This window comes from Chlamydotis macqueenii, chromosome 5, assembly GCF_036417535.1.
Source record: "Chlamydotis macqueenii isolate bChlMac1 chromosome 5, bChlMac1.mat, whole genome shotgun sequence".
NCBI classification, from domain to species: domain Eukaryota; kingdom Metazoa; phylum Chordata; class Aves; order Otidiformes; family Otididae; genus Chlamydotis; species Chlamydotis macqueenii.
The window spans coordinates 30,272,180-30,294,577 of NC_141560.1; the positions used below are offsets into that span (position 1 = coordinate 30,272,180).

At 38.3% G+C, this 22,398-nt stretch overlaps 1 protein-coding gene across 1 annotated transcript in view; it reads right to left on the reverse strand.

The window, feature by feature from the left end:
- The window catches only part of NUBPL (NUBP iron-sulfur cluster assembly factor, mitochondrial), a 93,603-nt gene that overhangs the window by 21,173 nt on the left and 50,032 nt on the right, over positions 1 to 22,398 (reverse strand). The window contains exons 7-8 of the mRNA XM_086750056.1: positions 12,151 to 12,244; positions 319 to 404 (exon numbers count right to left, since the gene is read on the reverse strand). Coding sequence (XP_086606182.1) covers positions 319 to 404; positions 12,151 to 12,244 — 180 coding nt within the window. The remainder of the gene's footprint in view (positions 1 to 318; positions 405 to 12,150; positions 12,245 to 22,398) is intronic.

Consider the following 22,398-nt stretch of genomic DNA (forward strand, 5'->3'; position numbering starts at 1 on the left):
TAAGATAGTACAATTGCAAAGCAAATATTACTTTGTAAGATACTCTATTTAGCAGTCTGATCCATTTTAGGTGATTAGACAAACTGATTTAAAATAAATCAAGTACTATTATGACCTGAGCCTGAGAAAACTCTTTCCTTTCCATTAAAGCAAGCACCTGATACAGATATAAGATGGATTCTAATTTATTTTTTTTTTAAACAAGAATTTATCAAGTTCAAGTGATTCCTGAATGGTTTGTTCACCTATTGCAGTATATAGAATTTTTTTTACATTTTGGAAAAACAATCTACTAGTATTTTTAATGCAGATGCTTACAGGTACATGGACTTTTCTAAACATTTCCGCTCCTTTGCGTGCATCCAGTAAAGCCACATCTTGGGGAGTGGAGATGATCACAGCTCCTGGAAAAGAAAACAAGAAAGATGGGGAAAGGCTGTTTAGTAGGGCCTGTTGCGATAGGACGAGAGGTAATGGTTTTAAAATAGAGGGGGGTAGATTTAGATTAGAAATTAGGAAAAAATTTTTTACGATGCGAGTTATAGAACACTGGAACAGGTTGCCCAGAAAGGTGGTGGAGGCCCCATCCCTGGAAACGTTCAAGGCCAGGCTGGATGAGGCTCTGAGCAACCTGACCTAGTGGGGGATGTCCCTGCTCCTTGCAGGGGGGTTGGACTAGACAACCTTTGAAGGTCCCTTCCAACCCTAACCATTCTATGATTCTATGATTCTATGATCATTAAAACATGTATTATTAATTATACTGTTAAATATTTTGACTATATTCAGTACATGCTACTAAATTCAAAGCACTCACACGTTTATATGGGCTCTTTTTTAATTTTAGGGAAAAAAATGATGCTAGGTTTTTTATTATGCAATGACCAAAATTACTGAGATATGATATGAGGTGACAGAAATAATTTAGATATTTTGATCTTAAGTTTTTCTATGTAGAAACCATTTATATTTTCTAAATGAGGAAACTGATCTAGCTGTCACACGAACATGGATAGAAGACAACATGGTCCACGTGCTGACAGGTTGCGGAGGTGCTGCTCTGGGAATATCTACACAGTAACTATCCCATGCCATAATTACACCTGAAAGCTTTTGATTTAACAATAAGCCTTGTCCAAAAATCAAGAGGTAACTGCCTGTAATCAGACTGTTGCTTTCGGAACCTTCTACACTTTCTGACACAAGCGTTGACAGGCACAGTCTTGAAACATGCTACACTCAATGCAACACCAGTGCCTTTGTATGAACGATACCACAAAAGAAGAGGGCAATTTACGCACACTTGCACTAGGTTCAAAATAAAAGTATAGTACCGCTGACTGCTCAAGACATGGCTCCAGGTTACCTGATAAGTAGTACTCCCAAGAGTTACTGAGCATATAAACCAGCTAGAGCTCTTTGTCAAAGGTTAGATTCTAAAGTAAGCCTACAGGCTACTATCCTCTACTATCCTATGTTATTTCTTGATTAATACAACCTGCAAAACCAATACAGAGGTTATAATATTCCACATCACTTCACAAAGAGCATCTTTTTGCATATGATCAGGGGTTTCAAATATTTCTTTGAAACTTGCGTCAAGACCCTGCTCGTGCTCATCCCTATTTTAGAAAAATGCAAGGAAAAAAAAGAGGACATTACTGGTCAATTGATTAGCTCTGGTTTCACAGTGACCATCGAGTCTCCAAAGTATCTGTTACAAAAACATCTCTGCAGAGCCATGTTAAACCAACCTCACACAAGAAATTTATGCCAAACTTCACACTAAAAGCAATTACAACTGACAATTCTAGCTGCATGGGACAGTTTCCTACTACGGCTGCAGTTCCCAAGCTTTGGCATACACAGCAAAGGAAGAGGCGGGTGGATTTCCAGAGGCACACAACACCGGCATCGCTGGCACAGGCCGGAGCACCAGGAGCCTGGGCGTCCCAAGAGCACTCCCAGCTCTGGCAGTGCTGGGACAGGGAGTCCTGCCCCTCACATTGGCCTCATGCCGTTCACCGGCTGCCGGGTGGCATCTTGCCTGCGTGACAGCCAGCCGTTTCCAAACACCGCCTGACAGCACGTTTGAATGTTTTCAACCAGTGTTCTTAACCTCTAATTTGTGAAAGAAAAATACAATCTGGCACCTCGCTCCTGAAAAGCTGCCAATCTCTGCCTTACATAATATTAGACACAAGTCCAAAAACTGAATGGCATATGTAATGTACTAAGCAAATGCAATTTCCCTATTGTTTGCTAAAACTCTGACATCTGAATAAGTTGCTATTTTTCCCAAGCTGACCTGCTTCCAACGGCATCGCAAGAATAAGGTGGAAGCCCTTCCATTATATCCAAGCCACTTTAGTTCCTTGTTTCACTGAAGCATAGGGTTATGCTTTACAGCTGACATTGAAATGTAGGGCTAATTCCACAAAATGAATGCACCCTTTCCTAAAATCACAGTGCACAAGTAAGTAATTTAGACTCAAAGTCCTTGAGTTTTCTGCACATTTGTAAAATAAAGATCTTTCAACACTTGGACAAAGTACTTATTAGTGCTTTCTTTTCAAACCAAAATTGGAAATCTGTGTCCCATGTGTATACACTCATGTTAGTTGTTTCACACTTTTGTTCACCCTCTTCTCTGAAGATACTGGCTCAGCATTGCCTGGATCTTCAGGTAGAAGCTAACATGCAGTTAACAAAACTGAAGTCTACATTTTCTGGTCCCTTTTTTTTTTTTTAATAATCTAATAATCAGCATGGCATGAATGACAGAGGCTATATACAATGAAAACACCCACTAGAACCACAAACAGCTTATCCAAGACTTATTTTTGACTAACAAATTCTGTTGCTAGAGAGCCCCACCCAAAGGGAAAAAGCTAAAACACCAAAAAGACCCACATTGCAGAGTTTAGGCTGCCACAGACATCAACTCCCTGTACAAAAAAAAACCTCTGGCTTCTCAAATGTGTGCATTAGGATTATGCTCATGGAAAACCTGCATGGCTTCTTCTACAGAATGAAAGCCAACATGCTCAAGAAGCTGCTGCTGAGGGTGTGATACATGTGTCTTTCCTATTTTCCTTTTCACTCTGAGCTGGATTACAGACAAAATTTATTCACAGACAGCTTGTCCTGAATTACACCAACACCCTTTAAAATAAATATCTTTTCTCTTTCTTTGGTACGACTGCTAGTCCAGCAAACCCAACCTGAAGTTCAAGAATTCAAATTATTAGCAGCATTATTTCCTTCACTAACAACCGAATATGGCAAATGAGACTTTTCACGGTGCTCTCCTCCCTGAATAAGTCTGCATATGTTTATCTCAGAAAGTGATTCAAATAATGAGGAAGAAAGAACACAGCCCGCGTTTTCTTTGTTATCTTGGCTCTACATGGTTAACAGGAATATCAAAAAGTAACGAGTTACTTTTGATCAATAAAGTAATGAAATATCACTGCATTCACGCACACAGCACGTCTCTTGAAGCAATACGTGCAATGTTTACACAACCCTCTCTCTGAATGAGGCAAACTAATGCTGACAAACTGAACAGAGAAGCTGCAGACACTACAATGCTATCACATTGCACATTAAAATATACTACAAATTCTGTGTTTGCAGTTGTGTGCAGAAGAATAATTTCTGTGCCTTAAGCATACTAAGGATATCTAAGTTGAGCACATTTAGCTTTAACTGACATATCTACTTATTCATGCATTCCGTTTATTTTTGTAACTTCATCGTATTTCAGTTGACAAAAAGCTGATGCATGTTGCATTAGTAAAACCTATGCTAACGACATTTTTAATCCTTAGCATGCATAATATATAGAGACAGAACTAAGAGTAGCCTGTAACACTGATGTTTGCCTTTCTTTTTTAACCCCAGGTACTTAATTCTCAGTAAAAGAAAAGCATGCCTAGCACAGCGCATTGGTACTCATCCTTCTGGTGGACTGATATTCAGGGAATTACAAGTGCAGAAACAGCCTAGAATTTCTGCGTATAGAAAATATCACCTATATTGAATGCATCATTAAGGTTTGCATTAGATGCTCTGGGTTACAAGGCATAAGGTGGAATCTCTCCAAGCCTCAGCTACAGCCAATTTGTACCCAAGCAACAAACAGGCAGGTCTAAAAAGCAGGTGATATGCAGCACTTTAGAAGGTCTACCTTCAGATTAAAAGGACCTCCCTAACATATTCTTTTTTCCCTTCAGTCTCTTCAAAGGCAGACTTCAGAACCAGGCCATATGCATCTCATCCAGACAGATGATTAAGGACCCCTCCACACAAAAGTATTAAAATGTGTCTTAGATCACCCTGATTATTACTAACTTAGTAAATAATGGCACCCCAAAACCTGTGAAGTGTAACTGAGCAGAAAGACTGAAAATAGATTTGTGGAGGATAAAGACACAGAAAGACACACTGCTCTCTTCTAATAATTGCATCTGTTGACTGCCAGACATGGAATGTTCTTGCAAGGAATCACACTGATACCTCAGCGCAGCTGTGCATAGTCTGATCTAACCACACAACTCACACACTTTTTGTAGCTTTTGCTACCTTTTCTAGAATAGTTCAGGTTGCAAGGGACCTTTAAAGGTCATCTAGTCCAACTCCCCTGCAAGAAGCAGGGACATCTCCATCTAGATCAGGTTGCTCAGAGCCTCATCCAGCCTGACCCTGAATGTTCCCCGGGATGGGGCATCCACCACCTCTCTGGGCAACCTGTTCCAGTGCTTCACCACTCTCATTGTTAAAAAATTGTTTCCTTATATCAAGTCTGAATCTGCTTCCTTCTATTTTAAAACCACTACCCCATATCCTATCACAACAGGGCCTGCTAAAGAGTTTCTCCCCATCTTTCTCAAAAGCCCCCTTCAGGTACTGGAAGACCGCTATAAGGTCCGCTCCCGGCTGAACAGCCCCAACTCTCTCAGCCTGTCCTCATAGGAGAGGTGCTCCAGCCCTCTAATCATCTTTGCGGCCCTCCTCTGGACTCGCTCTAACAGGTCCACGTCCTTCTTATGTTGGGAACTCCAGAGCTGGATGTACTCCAGGTGGGGTCTCACCAGGGCAGAGTAGAGGGGGAGAATCACCTCCCTTGACCTGCTGGCCATGCTTCTTTTGATGCAGCCCAGGATGTGGTTAGCTTTCTGGGCTGCAAGCACACATTGTTGGCTCATGTTGAGCTTCTTGTCCACCAGCACTCCTAAGTCCTTCTCCTCAGGGCTGCTCTCAATCCATTCTCCACCCAGCCTGTATTTGTGCTTGGGATTGCCACGACCCAGGTGCACGATCTTGCGCTTTTCCAATGCACAAATTTCAAACTTCTAGGCGAGACTTTCAAGTTATAAATAACTTTCAAGTTATAAATAGAACCTTCTCTACTGTGAATCTCCTCAGAGTCCTCATCTTCTGTAAAATTTCTCGTTATTTCAAAGGTAAAAGGTGCCTGCAATTATAGATACAGTTTGCATCTGAAGATGCAGGACAAGGTCTTGCAACAACAGACTTCTGTCTGCTAGAATTTCAGTTGGTGATAATTCCAGATACATTAACATTAAAAACTGTCCATCTCCTTGTATAAACCTCATAAAGAAGTTCCTTTAGCTTTTATGTTTGACTTCTCATTACAACCAGCAACTTACAAGAGTCACTAGTGTGATTTTCCCTTAAGGGATCCTTACCCGAGACTCATAATATAGCTCAGAATTGTCCCAAAGGCTGGATCTTGGCTGTGTCACACCTCTAGCGCGCTCGGTACCTTCTTCTTGGAGGAATCTTGGAACAACTGCTCAGACAGTGTATGTTTCCAACAGCCACACATCCTCTTCTGCTCACAAACTAGTGGGTAATTAGAGATTGGGGCACTATCACCTTGCCCACATGAAAACAGAATATAAATCTGAGAGCAAGCTTCCTCCTCTTGGCAAGAGGAACTGTCAGCAAAACCACGAAACAGACAAATATCACAAGCTGGATAAAGCTGTCACCCTGAAGTTAAACTGCTCTCATCTAACTGATCAGTAAGTACAGCACCAATTTCACACTAGATCACATGGAGAAAGATGCGGAACATACGATGAAAAGCAAACTACGACTGATAGCCATTTTCTTAAATATACTGCTAAAGTAGGTTGCACGCGTGAGTAGCAAAGCAGGGGGGCCTTTTACTCACAGGGTTTTAAGCAACGAGGTGAAGCATGACAGTAGTATGGAGGTTTTTGGTAGGGTAGAAATTCACATTAAATCTTGTACGTAAAGGGTACGTAAGGGCAGTAGAATTATGAAATTGAAGACATGTGGCTTTCTTTTTGTGGATTAGGGATTTTTTTAAAGTATGGTGGGTATGGATAATTGCTATTCACTGCAGTACACCTAAATATCCTAGTTTAACATAGAAAAGGTCACTAGACTCTTGATTTTCAAGGGATTATTGTGCCCTTTTCCCACAGAATTCTACACTGTCCTCAGAAGTGTGAGTGGTTGGGGTGTTGGTGCATTGGGTCCTCAGGGACAGAGAGGCAACTGAGGAAAGTACTTTAATCCTGTATTTCTTCTAAGTTCTGCTCAGGTCTGTCTGTGAAAGGTCACAAGATTTTTCTAACTGATACACTACATCAGTAAATGGGAACCTTAATTTCTATTTTTTTTAATAATACTTACATCTTCTTAGAATGTAATAAATGTTAACAAAAGCAAAACAAGTTTAAAAAAAAAAAAGCTGGATTTTCTTGCTAAGGACAGCAATGTCCTCATTCTTGTGTAGGGGTAACAAAGTGAAGAATGAAAAGTAAATAGTTTTTATTCAGTCTTTTAATTAGTTTTCCATATGATTGTCAGAAACCTGTGGTTCCCATACCTGTTGAATCAGGTTTTAAGGCTCAAAGTAGACAAGACGTTGATTTAAAAAAAAAGAAAAGGAAAACAGGTTTAAAACAACAAGAAGCAAGGCAAATTTTCTTGATATGCCATAAAAGGGGATAAATTCTTGCCCATGTCTCTCTATAAACTCTTCACTATAGCTTTCTGGCATTTTTTAAAAATTATTTGTACAAGTATGGGCTTTTACAACATCTTAACTGAAGACAGGATTTTTATTTGAATTATGAAATGGCCTCACATTGTTGCCACAGTTGCTCAGTTCAATCCTAAATTCATAAAATAAGGAGCGATAGCATCACTTTACATTTGTCTTTCCCTTTAGTTCGTTTTGTTGAGCACACTGATGTTGACTCTTGCAGTTTAAAAAAATAAATGTATTGTGCTTTCGATTAAGACAAGCACAGCAGACAAGGAGTGATAAAAATCTAAAATTCCCTGTGTTCTTACTGGCTCAATGAATTTTAGTGATCTATAAAGATTTTTTTTCTGTTGTATTGTGAGTATTTTTTATTATCATTGGAAGGGTTTCTTTTTGCTTATTACTGCTTGAACTGTGCTTTCTTCTTTTACTCTTGTTACTTGGTTTCTGTATCTTTGACAGTCCATAGCCTTGTTTAGCATGCTTTTATTTTCTTCAACCTTGTTCCTTTCCAGGGTACGGAAGATAGTGTTACAAATCTCGATGCTGTCGTCTTTGGAGCAGTCTACAGAATTCTGCTTGTTTTGTGGGTTCCATCTTCATTTGCAATTCATGTTTCTAAGTCGTGTGTTGTCTTTCATTTTTTTACAGAAAGTATTTGGTGCTGTGCCATTCCATTCCCTCTCCAGTTTTCTTGTTCTTTCTTCATCCTTTGAGGATGTCTTGGACAACCACGGTATTAGTGGCATAATTTCTTTCTTTTTCCTCAGAGACAGCATGTATATCTTAGTTAAGTACATTTAGAAGTGCATTATCTAGTTTGCATGACTTTGATTTGCATGCATGCATATGTGAGATACAGTATTTGCATTACAGTTTCTTCATTATTTATCTGTGGCTACGTAGGAATAGACAGTGTAGAACATTTTTACTGTCTCTAAATGAATTTACAAAACCTGCATGCGTATTTTTGCCAGACACTTGCAGATTTTTCTGTGAATGTGAGAAACAGCAATGGTAAAGGTGTTTTCTTTGGGGCAAGTTTACCCATATGGGGCATGAAAAAGTGTAGCATTCCAACATCTGACAATAGCAGAGGGACTGATATCAAGATATAGTGTAAACTAATAATATTATGACAAATAAAGCTTGTGATTCCTTTGCATTACCTAGTTAGTAAATTGAGAAATCTAAGTGTGTGTATTTGTTTGATTATTTAGATAAAGGAGCCATAAATCAAATGAATAAATAATAATGGAGACGGAGGATTAGCTTCCCTAAAGACTGGGCAGGACGTTTATCATTCTCTCCCTTCAGGATGTGAAGCCTACGTGGGCAGCAGCAAGGGCCCCTCTGCAGTCCAGGGCCCTACTGGCACAAGTGTTTCTTCCACACGGAGAAGCTGCGTTGTGGAGGCTGACCATTCAATACATTAGGTTCTCTACCGCCCTTTCTTTAGTAATGTTAAAGTGAAATTTGCATTAGTGAAGTGTGACACCTTGACAGCTCTAGAGACTGACACTCTGCCCCGACTGACAGAACCAACTCCAGGCTAATACTGGAATTGTTTCATTTGCTAAACTTTGTCATATCACTCTTCTTTGGATATAGAGAGGCCATGGCAGAGAAAACCACTAGAAATATACACTTGTCCAGTGGGAAGTGGACTAAGACAACCAAATAATTTCACACCTTACTGAACCATCTTTTAATATTTGCAGTAGTGAGCATTGGATTGAATTGTGTTTATACAGGAGACCTAAAGGTAAAAGGATTCATGTTTTATTTCAGTGCTTAATTTTTCCACCTTTTGGAAGTAACGTATTTTTTGGGGGGTTTAAACACAAAGCATATATTATTATAATCTTATAATAATAAGCTCTAAAAAGGCTGTTAATAAGAATCAGAAAAGAAAATTAGTCAAGATAGGCGAAGTAAAAGCAATGTGAATGCTATTTTATGTTTTTCTCAAGTTCTAGAAAAACAGAAGCATTGCCATTGCTAGTCATACAGGGAATTACTTTTGTCACCTTAGAGATTTAAAATCGACATAGTAGAGAGCTCCTACCATCTTTTTATTGCCTTATCCTATAAATGGCATCATTTTTCCTAATGATTGCATGTTTCAGCAATATGTAGATCTTAATTATCTCCTGAATACTTTTTGCAGATAAGGCTGAAATATTTACCAAAAGAGTTTTTGTCACTTCAAATACAAATTTTCAAAGAACTGTAATTAATAAAGTTTCTTTTGATGGCAGCATTTTGATATATAGGTTTAAATAAAACCAAAAAGCATTGTTCTGTCTTTACTGATTAAATGTTAAAAGTCTTATTTGTATTCAAATACGTACATTGAAGAGGAAAGAGTAGAAGGATGCCACCAACTTGAAGACACCTGGCATTTTTAAATTCTGAATGAAATGCGACGTACCAAACTGGTGAACCAAGCTATTTACTCATATTTATGTCAGTGTCACACAGACCAGGGTGCAGCCTTGTAAACAACTGTTTTACAGGCACGTGTGGGACTTACGAGAACCAGATCCTGCCTCAATATATAATAATGTACAAGAACAGGAACTTCCAGGTGATGAGTAGACTGTTCAGAAATGAGGATTAAAAACAGGAAAAGGAGAATTTCAAATCAGGTTTTTAAAAAGAAAATATTGTTAGTGTTTTATAAAACTATGTATACATTAGTGTGAAAAAGAATTCTGACTTGTGAGATAAAGGTGTCTTAAAATTAACCAAACTTGCAAGCTGAGTAGGTATGGTGCCGCTCTCTTGTCTTTTCTGAAGAGAAACGATCAAAAAAACCCCAGTGCTGCAGTACATGTTGCGTGTAGCATACAGTTTAAGATTAGAGGTGTATATGTATTCTGTCATTGCTCTTTGTGTAAATGTCTGTTTGCCCCTTATTGAATCTTTTACTTTGATGCAAATCACAGTTGCAAGGCATCTGATCTTCTTTGCTTTTAGTTTAACAATAATATACAATGTTTTTCTCAGTTTCTGAGCTTGCTTTCTTCTTTTATGGAAGAGGTACACCATTAGTTTCTACAGTAAATTTTTGAAGATATTTTATGGAAGCCATCTGGGTAATAGTAAATTTTACCTGATCTATTTTTGAATGGTAACTATTTTTAGTATCAGATTTTTATGTATTTACTCTTTCTTTCATGGTTTATTTTGATATTTTAAATAACTGCAGGAAAAGAAAGACACATAGGTTTAGGATAGATTGAGAAACAAAAAAAACTTTGTCACACCATTGGGGATTTTAAAATAGTTCTTTGTATTCATCCAAATATAAATTGTATGCTGAAACAGTTTGCTTCTGTTGTCAGAAAAAATGTAGTTGACAAATGCAAATTATCATCGGGGTTATCTTAGCTTTGGACACTCCTCGTACTTCACTATGAAGTGTCTGACTCAGTAGACTCTGTAAACTTCATTTAGAGACCAAAATACAGTATGACTTTACACATTAATGCCTCACACTCCTTCAATATAAATTTAATTTTAACTCTTGGCTCACAGAGGTTGACTTAACACACATTGCCTGTCCAAGCTGAAACAACAGTATATTCAGTGCAAGTTCTTTATATTTTATCATTCCTGAAAAGTAGTTTCCAGGTATTGGGGAAAAAAGCTGTGAAGTATAGAGGCTTTGAAAACTGAGGTCTGGCAACAGTGCTTAAGTGTATGTTAAGTACTAGATTAGCTGCAATTGCTTCAGTTTTTTTAGACCAATTATTCTGAATTGGAAGAAGAAATGAGCATAGTGTTCAGCTGACAATTGCAAAAGATGAGAGAAATCCATACGAATAATGGTACTGTATTCTCTCCTCTAGATATTTCTTAGGAAAAAAATAAGTGTTTAAATCTGCCCCTTACTACCCCCACCTCTGGAGGACAAAAGTTTAAAAAAGAATGGTTTGTGGAGGTGATTGAATTAGTCTGAGTGTTGTCTTTTTTGTGTAGTAGAATCACTCTTTTACCCTGTTCTCCTCTTCGGATTAGGATCTCACAATTTAAGAATTCATATTCATTTTTCAAAAGAGACTATTTGGACTTTGCTCTTTCGTAGTACAATGCTCATTATAATCTGGACATGATTGGCAAACGCCCTTTAAAGCAGAAGATGGAACAGAGTAGAGCAGAAAAAACGCTAATCCAGATATCTAAGGAAAAGTGGAAAGTGGTAGAGTGTCTGTGAGGGAGCAGCTTTTCATTTTATGCCTATACTTTGCAAATAATACTTGTTCATAGATGTCATTACAAATGTTCTGAGTGTTTTCACTTTGCTAAATAAATATTGCTTCATAAATTGCATTAGTGTGACATAAGTATTCAGTTTGCCACAATCAAAACCAAACATTTTAACATAGTGAGAGATCTTTTACCACTGGGTTCCTAACATTGATTCTGCTAGCTATTGACAACTGCTTGTGCTAAAGAATGTCAAACAGGTAATAAACCATTACACTCTACCAGATCTCATGAGATGCTCAGTATCCTTCCAGAAGCAGTATTTCTAACTCCTGCTGAAACCAATGAGATTAGAGGGCAGCCTACATATCTCAAGATTAATTTGTCAAAGTTTAAAGCCCCTGCAAAAACTAAAATTCATAACACGAGAGGAAAAGAATGCATTAGTGTATTACAGTGCTGCATAGTTTATCTGAATAAATGTTGTGCATTAACAGCATTGTCAGCTTCTATTTAAAAAGCAATCATGAAGACAAACTGTTTTATTGTATTAGCTTTACCATGCAGTAGGTACAAAGAAAATATTTTCTGCTACTAACCTTACCAGTTTTTGGCATGACTGCCTTTCCTTCAAGAGTACTGCTATACTTGACGTCATAATCTTTTTGAAACTTAGCTTAAAAGAAAGTAACACAAACATAATGCCAACAGGTTAAAAATCACTGATAGTGTTTTTCATCACCACACCACCAACAGAACAATTTCTTAGGGTGTTAGAAAGACAATTTAAAAAATTTTTGACTGGCATTTTACAGTAAGATTTTTCTAAAGCTACCAGACTTAACTAACTTCAAATCTCTGAAACAGTCAAGCAATATATGTACCTGCAATTGGAATATTCTGTGACACTGACAGCTGTACATCTCCAGTCCCAGGTGGCATGTCAACTACTAAATAGTCCAGCTGACCCCAGTCAACCTAGAAGACAACAATAAAAGCGTATGTTGGAAGTCTGAAGTGTTTTTATTTGAGGCACTTTGTGTTTTATTGCAGGCCTTGTTTCCTAGAACGTAAAACAAGTGAACCAAGGACACCTCAAAAGAATGACACTGAAACATCCTCTTAGTCACATTTTCAGTACAGGATCAAGACATCATAATTTCAGAAGATGCAATCTTTGCTGATCACTCAAAACTATGAGCACAATTTTATTACGAACTTGAGCACAAACCTTACTGAATTCTTTCCCCCTCAAAAAGTAGCAACAACTTAAATTAAGACTTTTACTTTGCAGCTGCTTAATCACAGGTTAGATGCAAATGTTAGGCAAAATTCAGGCTAAAATTCCAGGTTTTGTGCAACAAATACAGCTTAGGCATTGTTTCCATTAATTTAAAACCACATTTTGCTTGCTTCTAATAACTTCTTTGAAACTACATATAAATCTTTAGTAATTTTTTTCTGGCTTGTTGTTGCAAATTTAAAGCTACCGGTACTGAATTTTCTTCTAGGAAAACCAGCTCTTGGGAGAAAAACCAACCAAACAAAACCCCCAAACCAACAAACAGATTTGTTAAATGAAAATCACAAGGTATAATTACACAAACTTAGAATGTACATAAGATACAACACAATAAAAAAAGTTTAATGGTTGCTAGGCATCAAATGAGAGATATTAGGCTCAAATATGAGAATGTTGTGATTATTTACATTCTTTACTAGGACAGATTTCTAAGAGAGCCAAAAAAACTCTCTCTAGAGCACTGTGTACTGAAATAAACATTCTCTTCCTAAGAACAGAAATGGTCTTAGGCTTAGTCTATATAATGTAAAGCCAAGCTATGCTTTGCCTAAACATTTCCCAACAGCTTAACTAAGCTTCAGGAGATCCTCGATTCAATTCTGGCGTGGTGCAGGTTACTACCAGTGCACTCTTACTAGCCAGCAGTAAGACAGAAGACCTTTCGTCTCAGCAGTACAGAAGATTTAGAAATCATAACCACATTAAAAATAAAGACTCACAAATGTCTCCCTCTCACTTTTCTCTCCACACAGACATAATGAAAATACATGGTATGTTTCTGATTCATACGACATATATAAGATAGAGCTGCTTTGATACAGGAAAATGCCATCAAGAGTAGGTTTTTACTTTCTCTTTCATTTTACACATTCCTGCGTGTCATTTTAACAGCAAAAACAACTGACATTTTTCCAGTACCCTAGTCATTGTCCTGGAGTGTTAGACTCCGTCAGGGGAATACTCATGCATTTTCATCCAGTTCTTGTACAGATGATGATCTTCTGGGAAGCACAAGCGACGTGAAATCCACACCACTAACCCATGCAGCACTCCAGTGAGAAATGGAATTTTTCAAGGCAGACTGATGAAGATGGAAGATTTCATAGCACTTCTGGGAGAAGCGGGGATGGAGAAGGTTAGCTGCAAATTCTAACTTCAGACATCTACACTGGGGACTCTCAAGCACACGTCCCTTTCCTTTTTCTGTGCAAAGGCTACAGAAGCACTAAATGGTGCCTAAGACAGCCTAGCTGAACAGGAAATCCTACTTATGTCAACCACAGCAAAACCTGAATTTTTTCACATTTAATATTGATCTATATCATCTATAATATCTGTATTATTTTACACTATCTTTTGTCAACAAAAATTACATTTACCTAGTACATTTCTGAAAGTAATTTAGCATTCATAATAGTATTGAGACTACATACCCCTAAATTACATATACATGCAAAAATGTACGTATGGAAACATAAGAGTGGGGTAGAGAAGCCAGTTTATCTAAAAAAAAAATTAAAAAAAAATAATTAAAAAAAAAAAAATCTGTTTTTTACTTAGTTTTTCTTAACTAACCCTGCTTAGTTAGAAAGCAAGGTAAATACCAGTAGTGATTAATGCCTCCTTTTCCAACGAAAATTACTTTGATCAATTGAAGGCATGAACTGCAAATATCTATGTTTCTTAACTAAAAATTAACCACATATATAACCATTTTCATAACCATAAAAAGCAGCAGTTTACGTGAGTAAAGTCAAGCTCCTTAAAGATTCTGAACTAAACACACATACCCTCTATAAATAGCTAAGTGCACAAATCTCAGTATGAAAAACCAAATCTTTCATGATAATTACAATCATTTTGAAACACTAAGGTACAGAGGGTTTTACTTTTTAAAAAGGATTAACTCAAAATACCTTTTCCTCCCCATGTCTTCATAAAGACTGATCCTGGCATCTTCTCTTAAGTCCAAATTTACAAGTCCAGTAATCATATTTTCCTTCTTTAAATACTTCTATAGAAACTATGAATAAACTGTTTTTTTTTTTTCTTTCTGCTTTGCAGTAAGATGCAGTCCAGAAACACATCTATGAGTGTCATAGCACTACTATCATTCTGACAGTTTCTAATCACTTTGCCTGTGAAGAACACTTCTTGAAAAAGCCTGGGTATTGAGTAGTCTTCAGCCCTTTTCCTCACAAGCTTAACTACAATTCCTGTTAGGTATAGCACTGCCTCATGGAGTAGTGCAAGACACTCCAAACCCCATCCTTATCAGAGGTCACTGGAATAAAAAATAAATACACTTTTTTTTTTTTTCCCCATAGCTAAAAGCTGACTGGTTGTCATAGTTTAGCATATACTTGCTAGCCCTAACTTTAAGCTAGCTCCTCTTGTGGAACAAGGTGACTTTCTGGGCCTGTCTTATGGCTCTTCCTTTCACTCTTACCAGAGGTTCTGCTTCTCCAACCTCTTCAAGCACCAGTCTCCTTCACCAAGTTCCATGTGATCCTCCTATCTAGCAAGCATTACAGTTCCCCAAAGAAAATCTCTACATTTATTCTACTCCTATGTGGAATGCCAACGGAGAAGACCTCAAATGTCACTGCTCAAACCCCTTCCTAGGCATTCAGTTCTGTAGGGAAGCACAAAGCAGTTGCTGCGGTAGCCACCTTGGTAAAAACATCTCCATGTAGAAGTAAAAGAATACTTTTATAAATAGCTTACTGCTTAAAAAACACACAAAATAACTGTTGCTTGAGAAGTTACTTTCAAAATTTGCCACGTATGGGAGAAGGGGTACAGAAATCAGAGGGCACCAGAGCTTCCCCACCTCAGGCTTCCTTAGCAAGTGACCCCAAACAACAAAAAGAACTTTCAATGTGCATGTTCTGGATTGTCCTGTGAGTAACGATTTTTATTGAAGTTATAAACCTCTAAAAACAGAAGTTAATAATGGCATCTTAAGCACATGGTGAATCTCATGGTAAATCTCATTGCTAGGCAACAGGAAAAATACTCTTGTTAACACATAGTGCAATTAGATTATAACACCTTACTTAACTTACGGCACTGAAATAATCTTATTTCATATATTTTCTTCAAATTCATGGACTGGAAAAAAAGAAACGGACTGTATTTATCAACAAATTGTGCTCCATTACAATACTTATAAATCTGAGCACAGAAAAATGGAGAAGCTACACCACCCCAGCAGCAGTGGAGAGGATATGTTGTGCAGAGTCGGACAGAAGACAGGCTTTTGTCACATCAGTTCAGAGAAGGCAAGAGTGAAAATGTCTAGGAGGACAAGTGTCGAATATATCTGAGAACTATCCTCCACACACCTCTCTGGCTTATGCCACCGCTGTGGCGCTGAACTGGTGGAAGTCAGATGGTAAATCAGATTACAACATTGCTCTTTATTAAAACTAACCTTGTTTTTTCTTTTGGATGTAGTCAAACAGTTATCCTCACAATTTTATTCTCTTCTTTTTCATTTGTAATTCAGGGTGAGAATGGAGAGCTGCACCACAATGACATAACTGTAATTGCTGAAAAGAACTGAGGTATTGTTTTTGCTTAATAGTGAATAGTGTCCTCTAGACATACAGACTCTCTCAGACGTAGGCTGCAAAACTCTGTACCTCATCTCATTTTTCTCTGTAGACTCTTTCTTACTCTCTTCTATTCCCCAAGAAGTAGAGGATGAACACTGTGGAGTTCTGTTGCTCCTCCATTACCCTCCCACAGGAATACACAAGCAGTATGACGGTATTTTATTAAACAAATTCTTGAATGTAATTTGGAAAGTATAATGATTTGTTATAGAAGTGTACATGTTATTTAATGAGAGAAGAAATTCCAGGTCTGTTACTAAATTTCAAAGAGAAAAAAAGGGAGGAGAGACATTTTTAACTAAACTTAGAATTGGAACTTACAAACAGAGGAGTGGCTTTCTGAAATCTACTATTATCCTTCATACAACATTATTAAAATTGGACGTATAATTAGGCTGTGATATAAAAGACTTATTTGCACGCAAATCCTTTTTATAAGCAACAATTTACCAAGTAAGGACCACTAGTCCTAACGTTCTCAATCACTTCTGAGAAGTGTGTCTGTATACAAATGTGGTTGCATACAAGTAAGTGAGCTCAGCTGAACAGCACATTACAGTAAAGGAGTTCCCTTTGCACGCAGTAAGCGGACAGTGGTTACAAAAGCCTGCCTTGTAGCATCTGAAATCTGTCAGCACCTTTGCTTGTACAGGAGTGTTAATATCTTTGCCCCTTTAATATATACAGTGTGTAAAACATTTCAAATCACAGAAACGTAATTGCACTTTTCCTTAAGTATAGCATTCATCTTTTTTTAAAAAGGTTTAACTTGACATTTATTGTTAAAGCAATGTAATTAAGTGCCATGTGCTTCTGTGTATTTTCCCTTGCTCAGAAACACCATGAATGCTTCTATGTAAATTACTTTAATCAATCACTCTGTTTATGTGACAATTCATAATCAAAATACCAGATATGCATTTTGAGTAAGGGTTCCAAATAGCCAGTTAAACCCGAGGTAGAGCACAGAGACATAGATGGCATTTCTGCTGAGGAACGAAGCCTGAGCATCCTCTGTGCATGAGGCAGAACTGACAGAATACTAGCACAGAAGAGGGATTGCTACTTGTGGTTTTTAAGAAATCCTGGTGTTTAGTAAATAACAGAAGATATTATTTATTTGTTCTTAATAAGAGGGATACATGCAGAGTTTCAATCAAGCAGCACTGCAGGTGCAGACTTGGCAGCAGCCAGCCAAGCTCTGAACACCAGTATCAGAAAAGTACTAAGAGCTACACCGCAGGCAGCTTGAGGTCTATTCCTGCCTGATCCCGCTCCTCCTCACTACTTTGTTGTATACATAGATGACTTAATACAGGCAAACAGCTACGCAAAATAAAGGTAAGAAATTCTGTTGTTAACCAAAGATGTATATAACTGTTCACATATACTTACACCTGTTAGTGCAAGATAAAACAAATATTTTAAAAGATTTCCTTGAAAAATTACTTAAAAGATTCTGCTGGAACATACACAGACATTGGGAACAAATAACGATGTAAGAAAACAGACATTTCAGGAATAGTATGAGGAAATATGGCATTTTAATTTAAAAAAAAAATTATTTGTTCTCACAAATATTTGATAAAGAAAGGAGACATTCCCCAGACACAAACCAGATTTTCAGTCCCTACAGGAACTTTCCCCCTGGTAGTGAAATAACTACTTATACCATAGCAGGATATTCCATAGTGCTTAATACAACTCGACACTTCCTGAACAAAGAAGTTTGCCCCTTTGACTTGTCCTCTGATGCTTAACCAATCTCAAAGACTTGCAATCCAACACCATGAAAAACAGATGCACTGCAACAGTTCAAATTCCCTCTAAGGTATTTCCGAGCCGCCTGATCTGCAAAGTTCAGAGACAAAATGAGGAGAAGTGTATGAACAATTTTCTCCAAAGATTTCCATGGAGAGAAGAAAACTCTCCTATTCCTTCTCAATATAGCCTAATAGTAACTTTTAAAAATAAGTGCCTAGGCAGGAAGTCAGAATCGTGTCCAATTCAATCACCAAAAGAGAAACTGGCCACCTCCTCCTCCCTGATGGCTTTCAATAACGTTATGAACTGAAGGCAAATGCAGTAGCTTAAGTTTGTCAGTTTCTTCTATATAACCTACAAAACTAAACAACTCCCAGAAGACAAGAAGAATGAGGTTATTCTCTACAGAGCGTTCCAGAAGACTGAGGGAAGGCACTCCACACCAGGCTCCTACTCAACTTCAGAAAGCTCAGTCAATGCCATGTCAGTCTGAAGTGACTGCATGTCAGGCACACAGCTGTGGGACAGCTGGCATGGCCATGAGACTCTGGGGGCAGCCTCTGTGGGGATGACTGAAAAGGAACACTTTTGTGTACCCCCAGCACAACTGATGGAGACTGTATCAGCACCACCACCTATAAAAGACTCCTCCACTAGGTTCAAGTTGTTACTACAAAAAGCCTTCAAGTGCTTTGAGTCCAGGCACTTGATCTCTAAAAGACGACACTTTGAGAAGCAAACTTTTAGTATGTAGTCAGCCTGGAGAATGATCACTGATCTGCAGCTCTCCACCCTTGGCCCACAAACAGTCTGCACTACATAATTTGCAGAAACTTTTCTTCAGAAATACACCATTGTTTTTTCCTGTTCTGTGACGTAGAACTGTCTGTAGCTCAGCTGCTGAATAATGATGACTGGAAAAGAAATATGGAACTAGGCAAGTTTCTATTCTTATGCCTTTTAGCAATAAAATTAAGCACAAAAGTAAATTAATATAAATGTAAACAAAGTGGAAGAAAGTGAGCTAGCATCACATCATCTAATTAAACTAATCTCCAGGTTGATGCAGCTATGCTAAGTACATCATCTAAACTACAAATTCTCTTTGACCTCTCCCTACTAATACACAAAGGTATCAGCACTGTTGAGCTATCAAATCCAAAGTCAGCAGCACATTTTTAAGGCAGTATTATCAGAACCCAATTTAAGCTCATACAAATTATATATGCTGTCTGATTCAGATTTTCCCTACAATAACAACAGAAGGACATAGTACAAGTGTTGGCAACAAACACCAAAAGGGAGAAGCTTATTAAGCCCACTCCCTATACACACTTCAGCCAATATTTCTGTAACGATGTTAAAAGCTGATACACAGTTTAAGACTCAATGCTTAAGCCATGCAATGGAAAGAAATGTCCCTAAGTCTCTTCACAAGCCATTTAACTTCCTTGAAGTTAAATACCTTCAGTTCATATTCTGGTACAACAAGAAGTAAATTCCTTATTGGGGTACCAACAGACTAATACAGGCATCATTTAATGACCATCACTCAGACACTGATTTTAAACTAGTGCTTGAACTAAAAATCGTTAGATTCTGTTTCTTAAGTACATTGTATAATGCTTTTTTGTACAGAAGATGGAAACTGTACAGAGGACAGTCTAAGGCCTTCAGAAAAAGGATTACAGAAGAAAATAACATGATAGGTGTTATTCAAGTCACTTAAGATACTGCTGAAGAAAACTCTCAGATATTACCATAATCGGCACAAGATAAAAACTAGAATAGAATCAAATGGATGTAGACCACTGAAGTGAGGCCAAAAGACAGTAAATCTCAATATAAGACTTGAGTTTGTTTGTCAGGTGAGATGTTATCGGATCTCAGAGTAAGCAGCCTTGAGGTGAAACATTAATTTTTAATAACAAAATGTTTTGTTTAAATAGCTTGTTTTTCACAAATATGGACAAATGTCCATTCTCAAACATTCTGTACTTAAAATTCACAAGCATAACCTCCCCAGTCACTGTATTCAAAGTAGCCTTCCCTTGCTAATGAAACTAGTATTGGAGTATCTGCTTGGATTACCTCAAAGCACAACAATCAATACACCCAACAAGAAACAAGAAGTCACAACAAGGCTGCACAAAATACAGAACCTTTCAATCCCACAGGAAGATTCAAGAGGATGCGAGAGTGTGAAAAAAGAGCGTAAGTGAGAACACGTGTAGAGCAAGAAGAGCAGATCACTGACTCGCTGGGATTCTTGACCATAGGACTGTGACTGTGAAGTTGTACAGGTTCTCTGTTAAAAGAACTGACTTTAGGTCAGAAAGGAGCATGAAGAACTGCGTATAGGTTGTCCTTATGAACAGTGGAACACAGAAAGTGCATTAAAGACACAGATAAAATGTAAAAATAAAAATAAATACAATTTTTAAATTGTACAGATTTTGCAATTGCACATATAACAATCTGAAGATGTGCTGAAGGTCTTACTCCTAGAGTAGTAAGAGCATTTACTACAAATTAGACAACAGATAATCTGTGAAAGCATCACATATAGACTGCCAAAATAATTGCTGTGCCCACAGAACCATGCTTTTGCATTCACCAGTGGCCTCTATTATGAATTTGCAAAAATAAATTAAAAGTGTTACTTGCATTGTAAACCTAATTAAAATAATTTGCTGAAGGTGCTGATACCATGAATTTCTGGGACATTCAGTGATTACTGCCAAGCAAGGGACAGTCTTCATGTTTTCATTTGCTTCTTAGATTTTTATTTAGCTCCAATTCTTACTTTACCATTGTCCTGGTTTTGGCAGGGATGGAGTTAATTTTTCCTCTCAGTAGCTGGTATGTTTTGGATTTTGTGTGTGAAGAATGTTCATAAACACCCTGATGATACCAGTTGTTGTGAATGAGACCAAGGACACTGTCCTGCTTTCCAAGTCTCGCTAATTTGCAGATGCAGGAAGCTGGGAGAAAGACAGACAGCATAATTGATCCAAACTGGCCAAAGAGAGTATTCCATGCCATAAACGTCATGCTCAGTATATAAGTGGGGGCAGGCGAGGGTGGGTATCTGCTTTCCTGGCATCCATCCTTCCTGCTTGTTTTGGCTGGCATCGTTCCCCCTACCTTGCTGGCTCCCTTTTGCTCCTTTGCTTGCTGCTCGGTTTTATTTCCGTGATCGCTGCTCGGGACGGGCTGTATCGGTCATTGGGACATCGGGTGGTGAGAAAACACATATTGTTCACTTTGTATATTTTTAATATCCTTATATTCTGTTATTATTGTAGTTTTCCCTTTTATTTTAGTAAATTGTCTTCATCTCAACCCACGAGTTCTCCTTCCTTCCCAATTCTCTCCCCCATCCCCCTGGGGAGGGGGAGAGTGAGCGAGAAACTGTGTGGTGATTTGGGCTAAACCATCACAGTCATTTTGGCGCCCAACGTGGGGCAGGAAGGGTTGAGGTAAGGACAGATCTGACTAGAGTGTGTTAAAGTTGTTACAAGTGCTCATTATTTTATTTGAGTCCCTAGTCACAATGTTGTACTACGTGTTCACATGGTTGTGTTATGTCTGTCCTAAGTTGCATCACATATTTCCTTTGATGCTGTTTATCACTTCTCGGAAATGGATGCGAATTCTCATTTTGATTTACTGGGCACTACTGGCTTATGATATGGTATCATCACTGGTCATGAAATTAATCTGGTCCTTGTTTTCGGCATTGCTGGCAACTCCGTACTTTGGATGCCATTTGGTAAGAATTATTCATAATCACACATTTTTCTTTTTCTCCCCGGAGAACCAATCTATGGGGAAGTCAGAGGAGGGTACCGGTGGGCTTTTGGTATAGCCACTGTGGAGACGGAGGAAAATAAACAGCTGGCCACCTTGCCCAAGCTCTCAAAGGACCCTTCTGTTGTGGGATTACTGAAGGCTGAGGAACAACAGGTACCAATTGCTACCACCACAGTGCACCGGCGGCAATACCACACCAACCGAGACTCCATAATCCCCATTCTCAAGCTGATTCGTCGACTGGAGAGCCAGGGAGTGATCAGCAAGTCCCGCTCACCCTTTAACAGTCCCATATGGCCAGTGAGAAAATCTAACGGAGAATGCAGACTAACAGTGGACTATCGTGGCCTGAATGAGGTAACACCACCACTGAGTGCTGCCGTGCCGGACATGCTAGAACTTCAGTATGAACTGGAGTCAAAAGCAGCCAAGTGGTATGCCACCATCGATATTGCCAATGCGTTCTTCTCCATCCCTTTGGCACCAGAATGCAGGCCACAGTTTGCTTTCACTTGGAGGGGTGTCCAGTATACCTGGAATCGATTGCCCCAGGGGTGGAAACACAGCCCCACCATTTGCCATGGACTGATCCAGACTGTACTAGAAAAGGGTGGAGCTCCAGAACACCT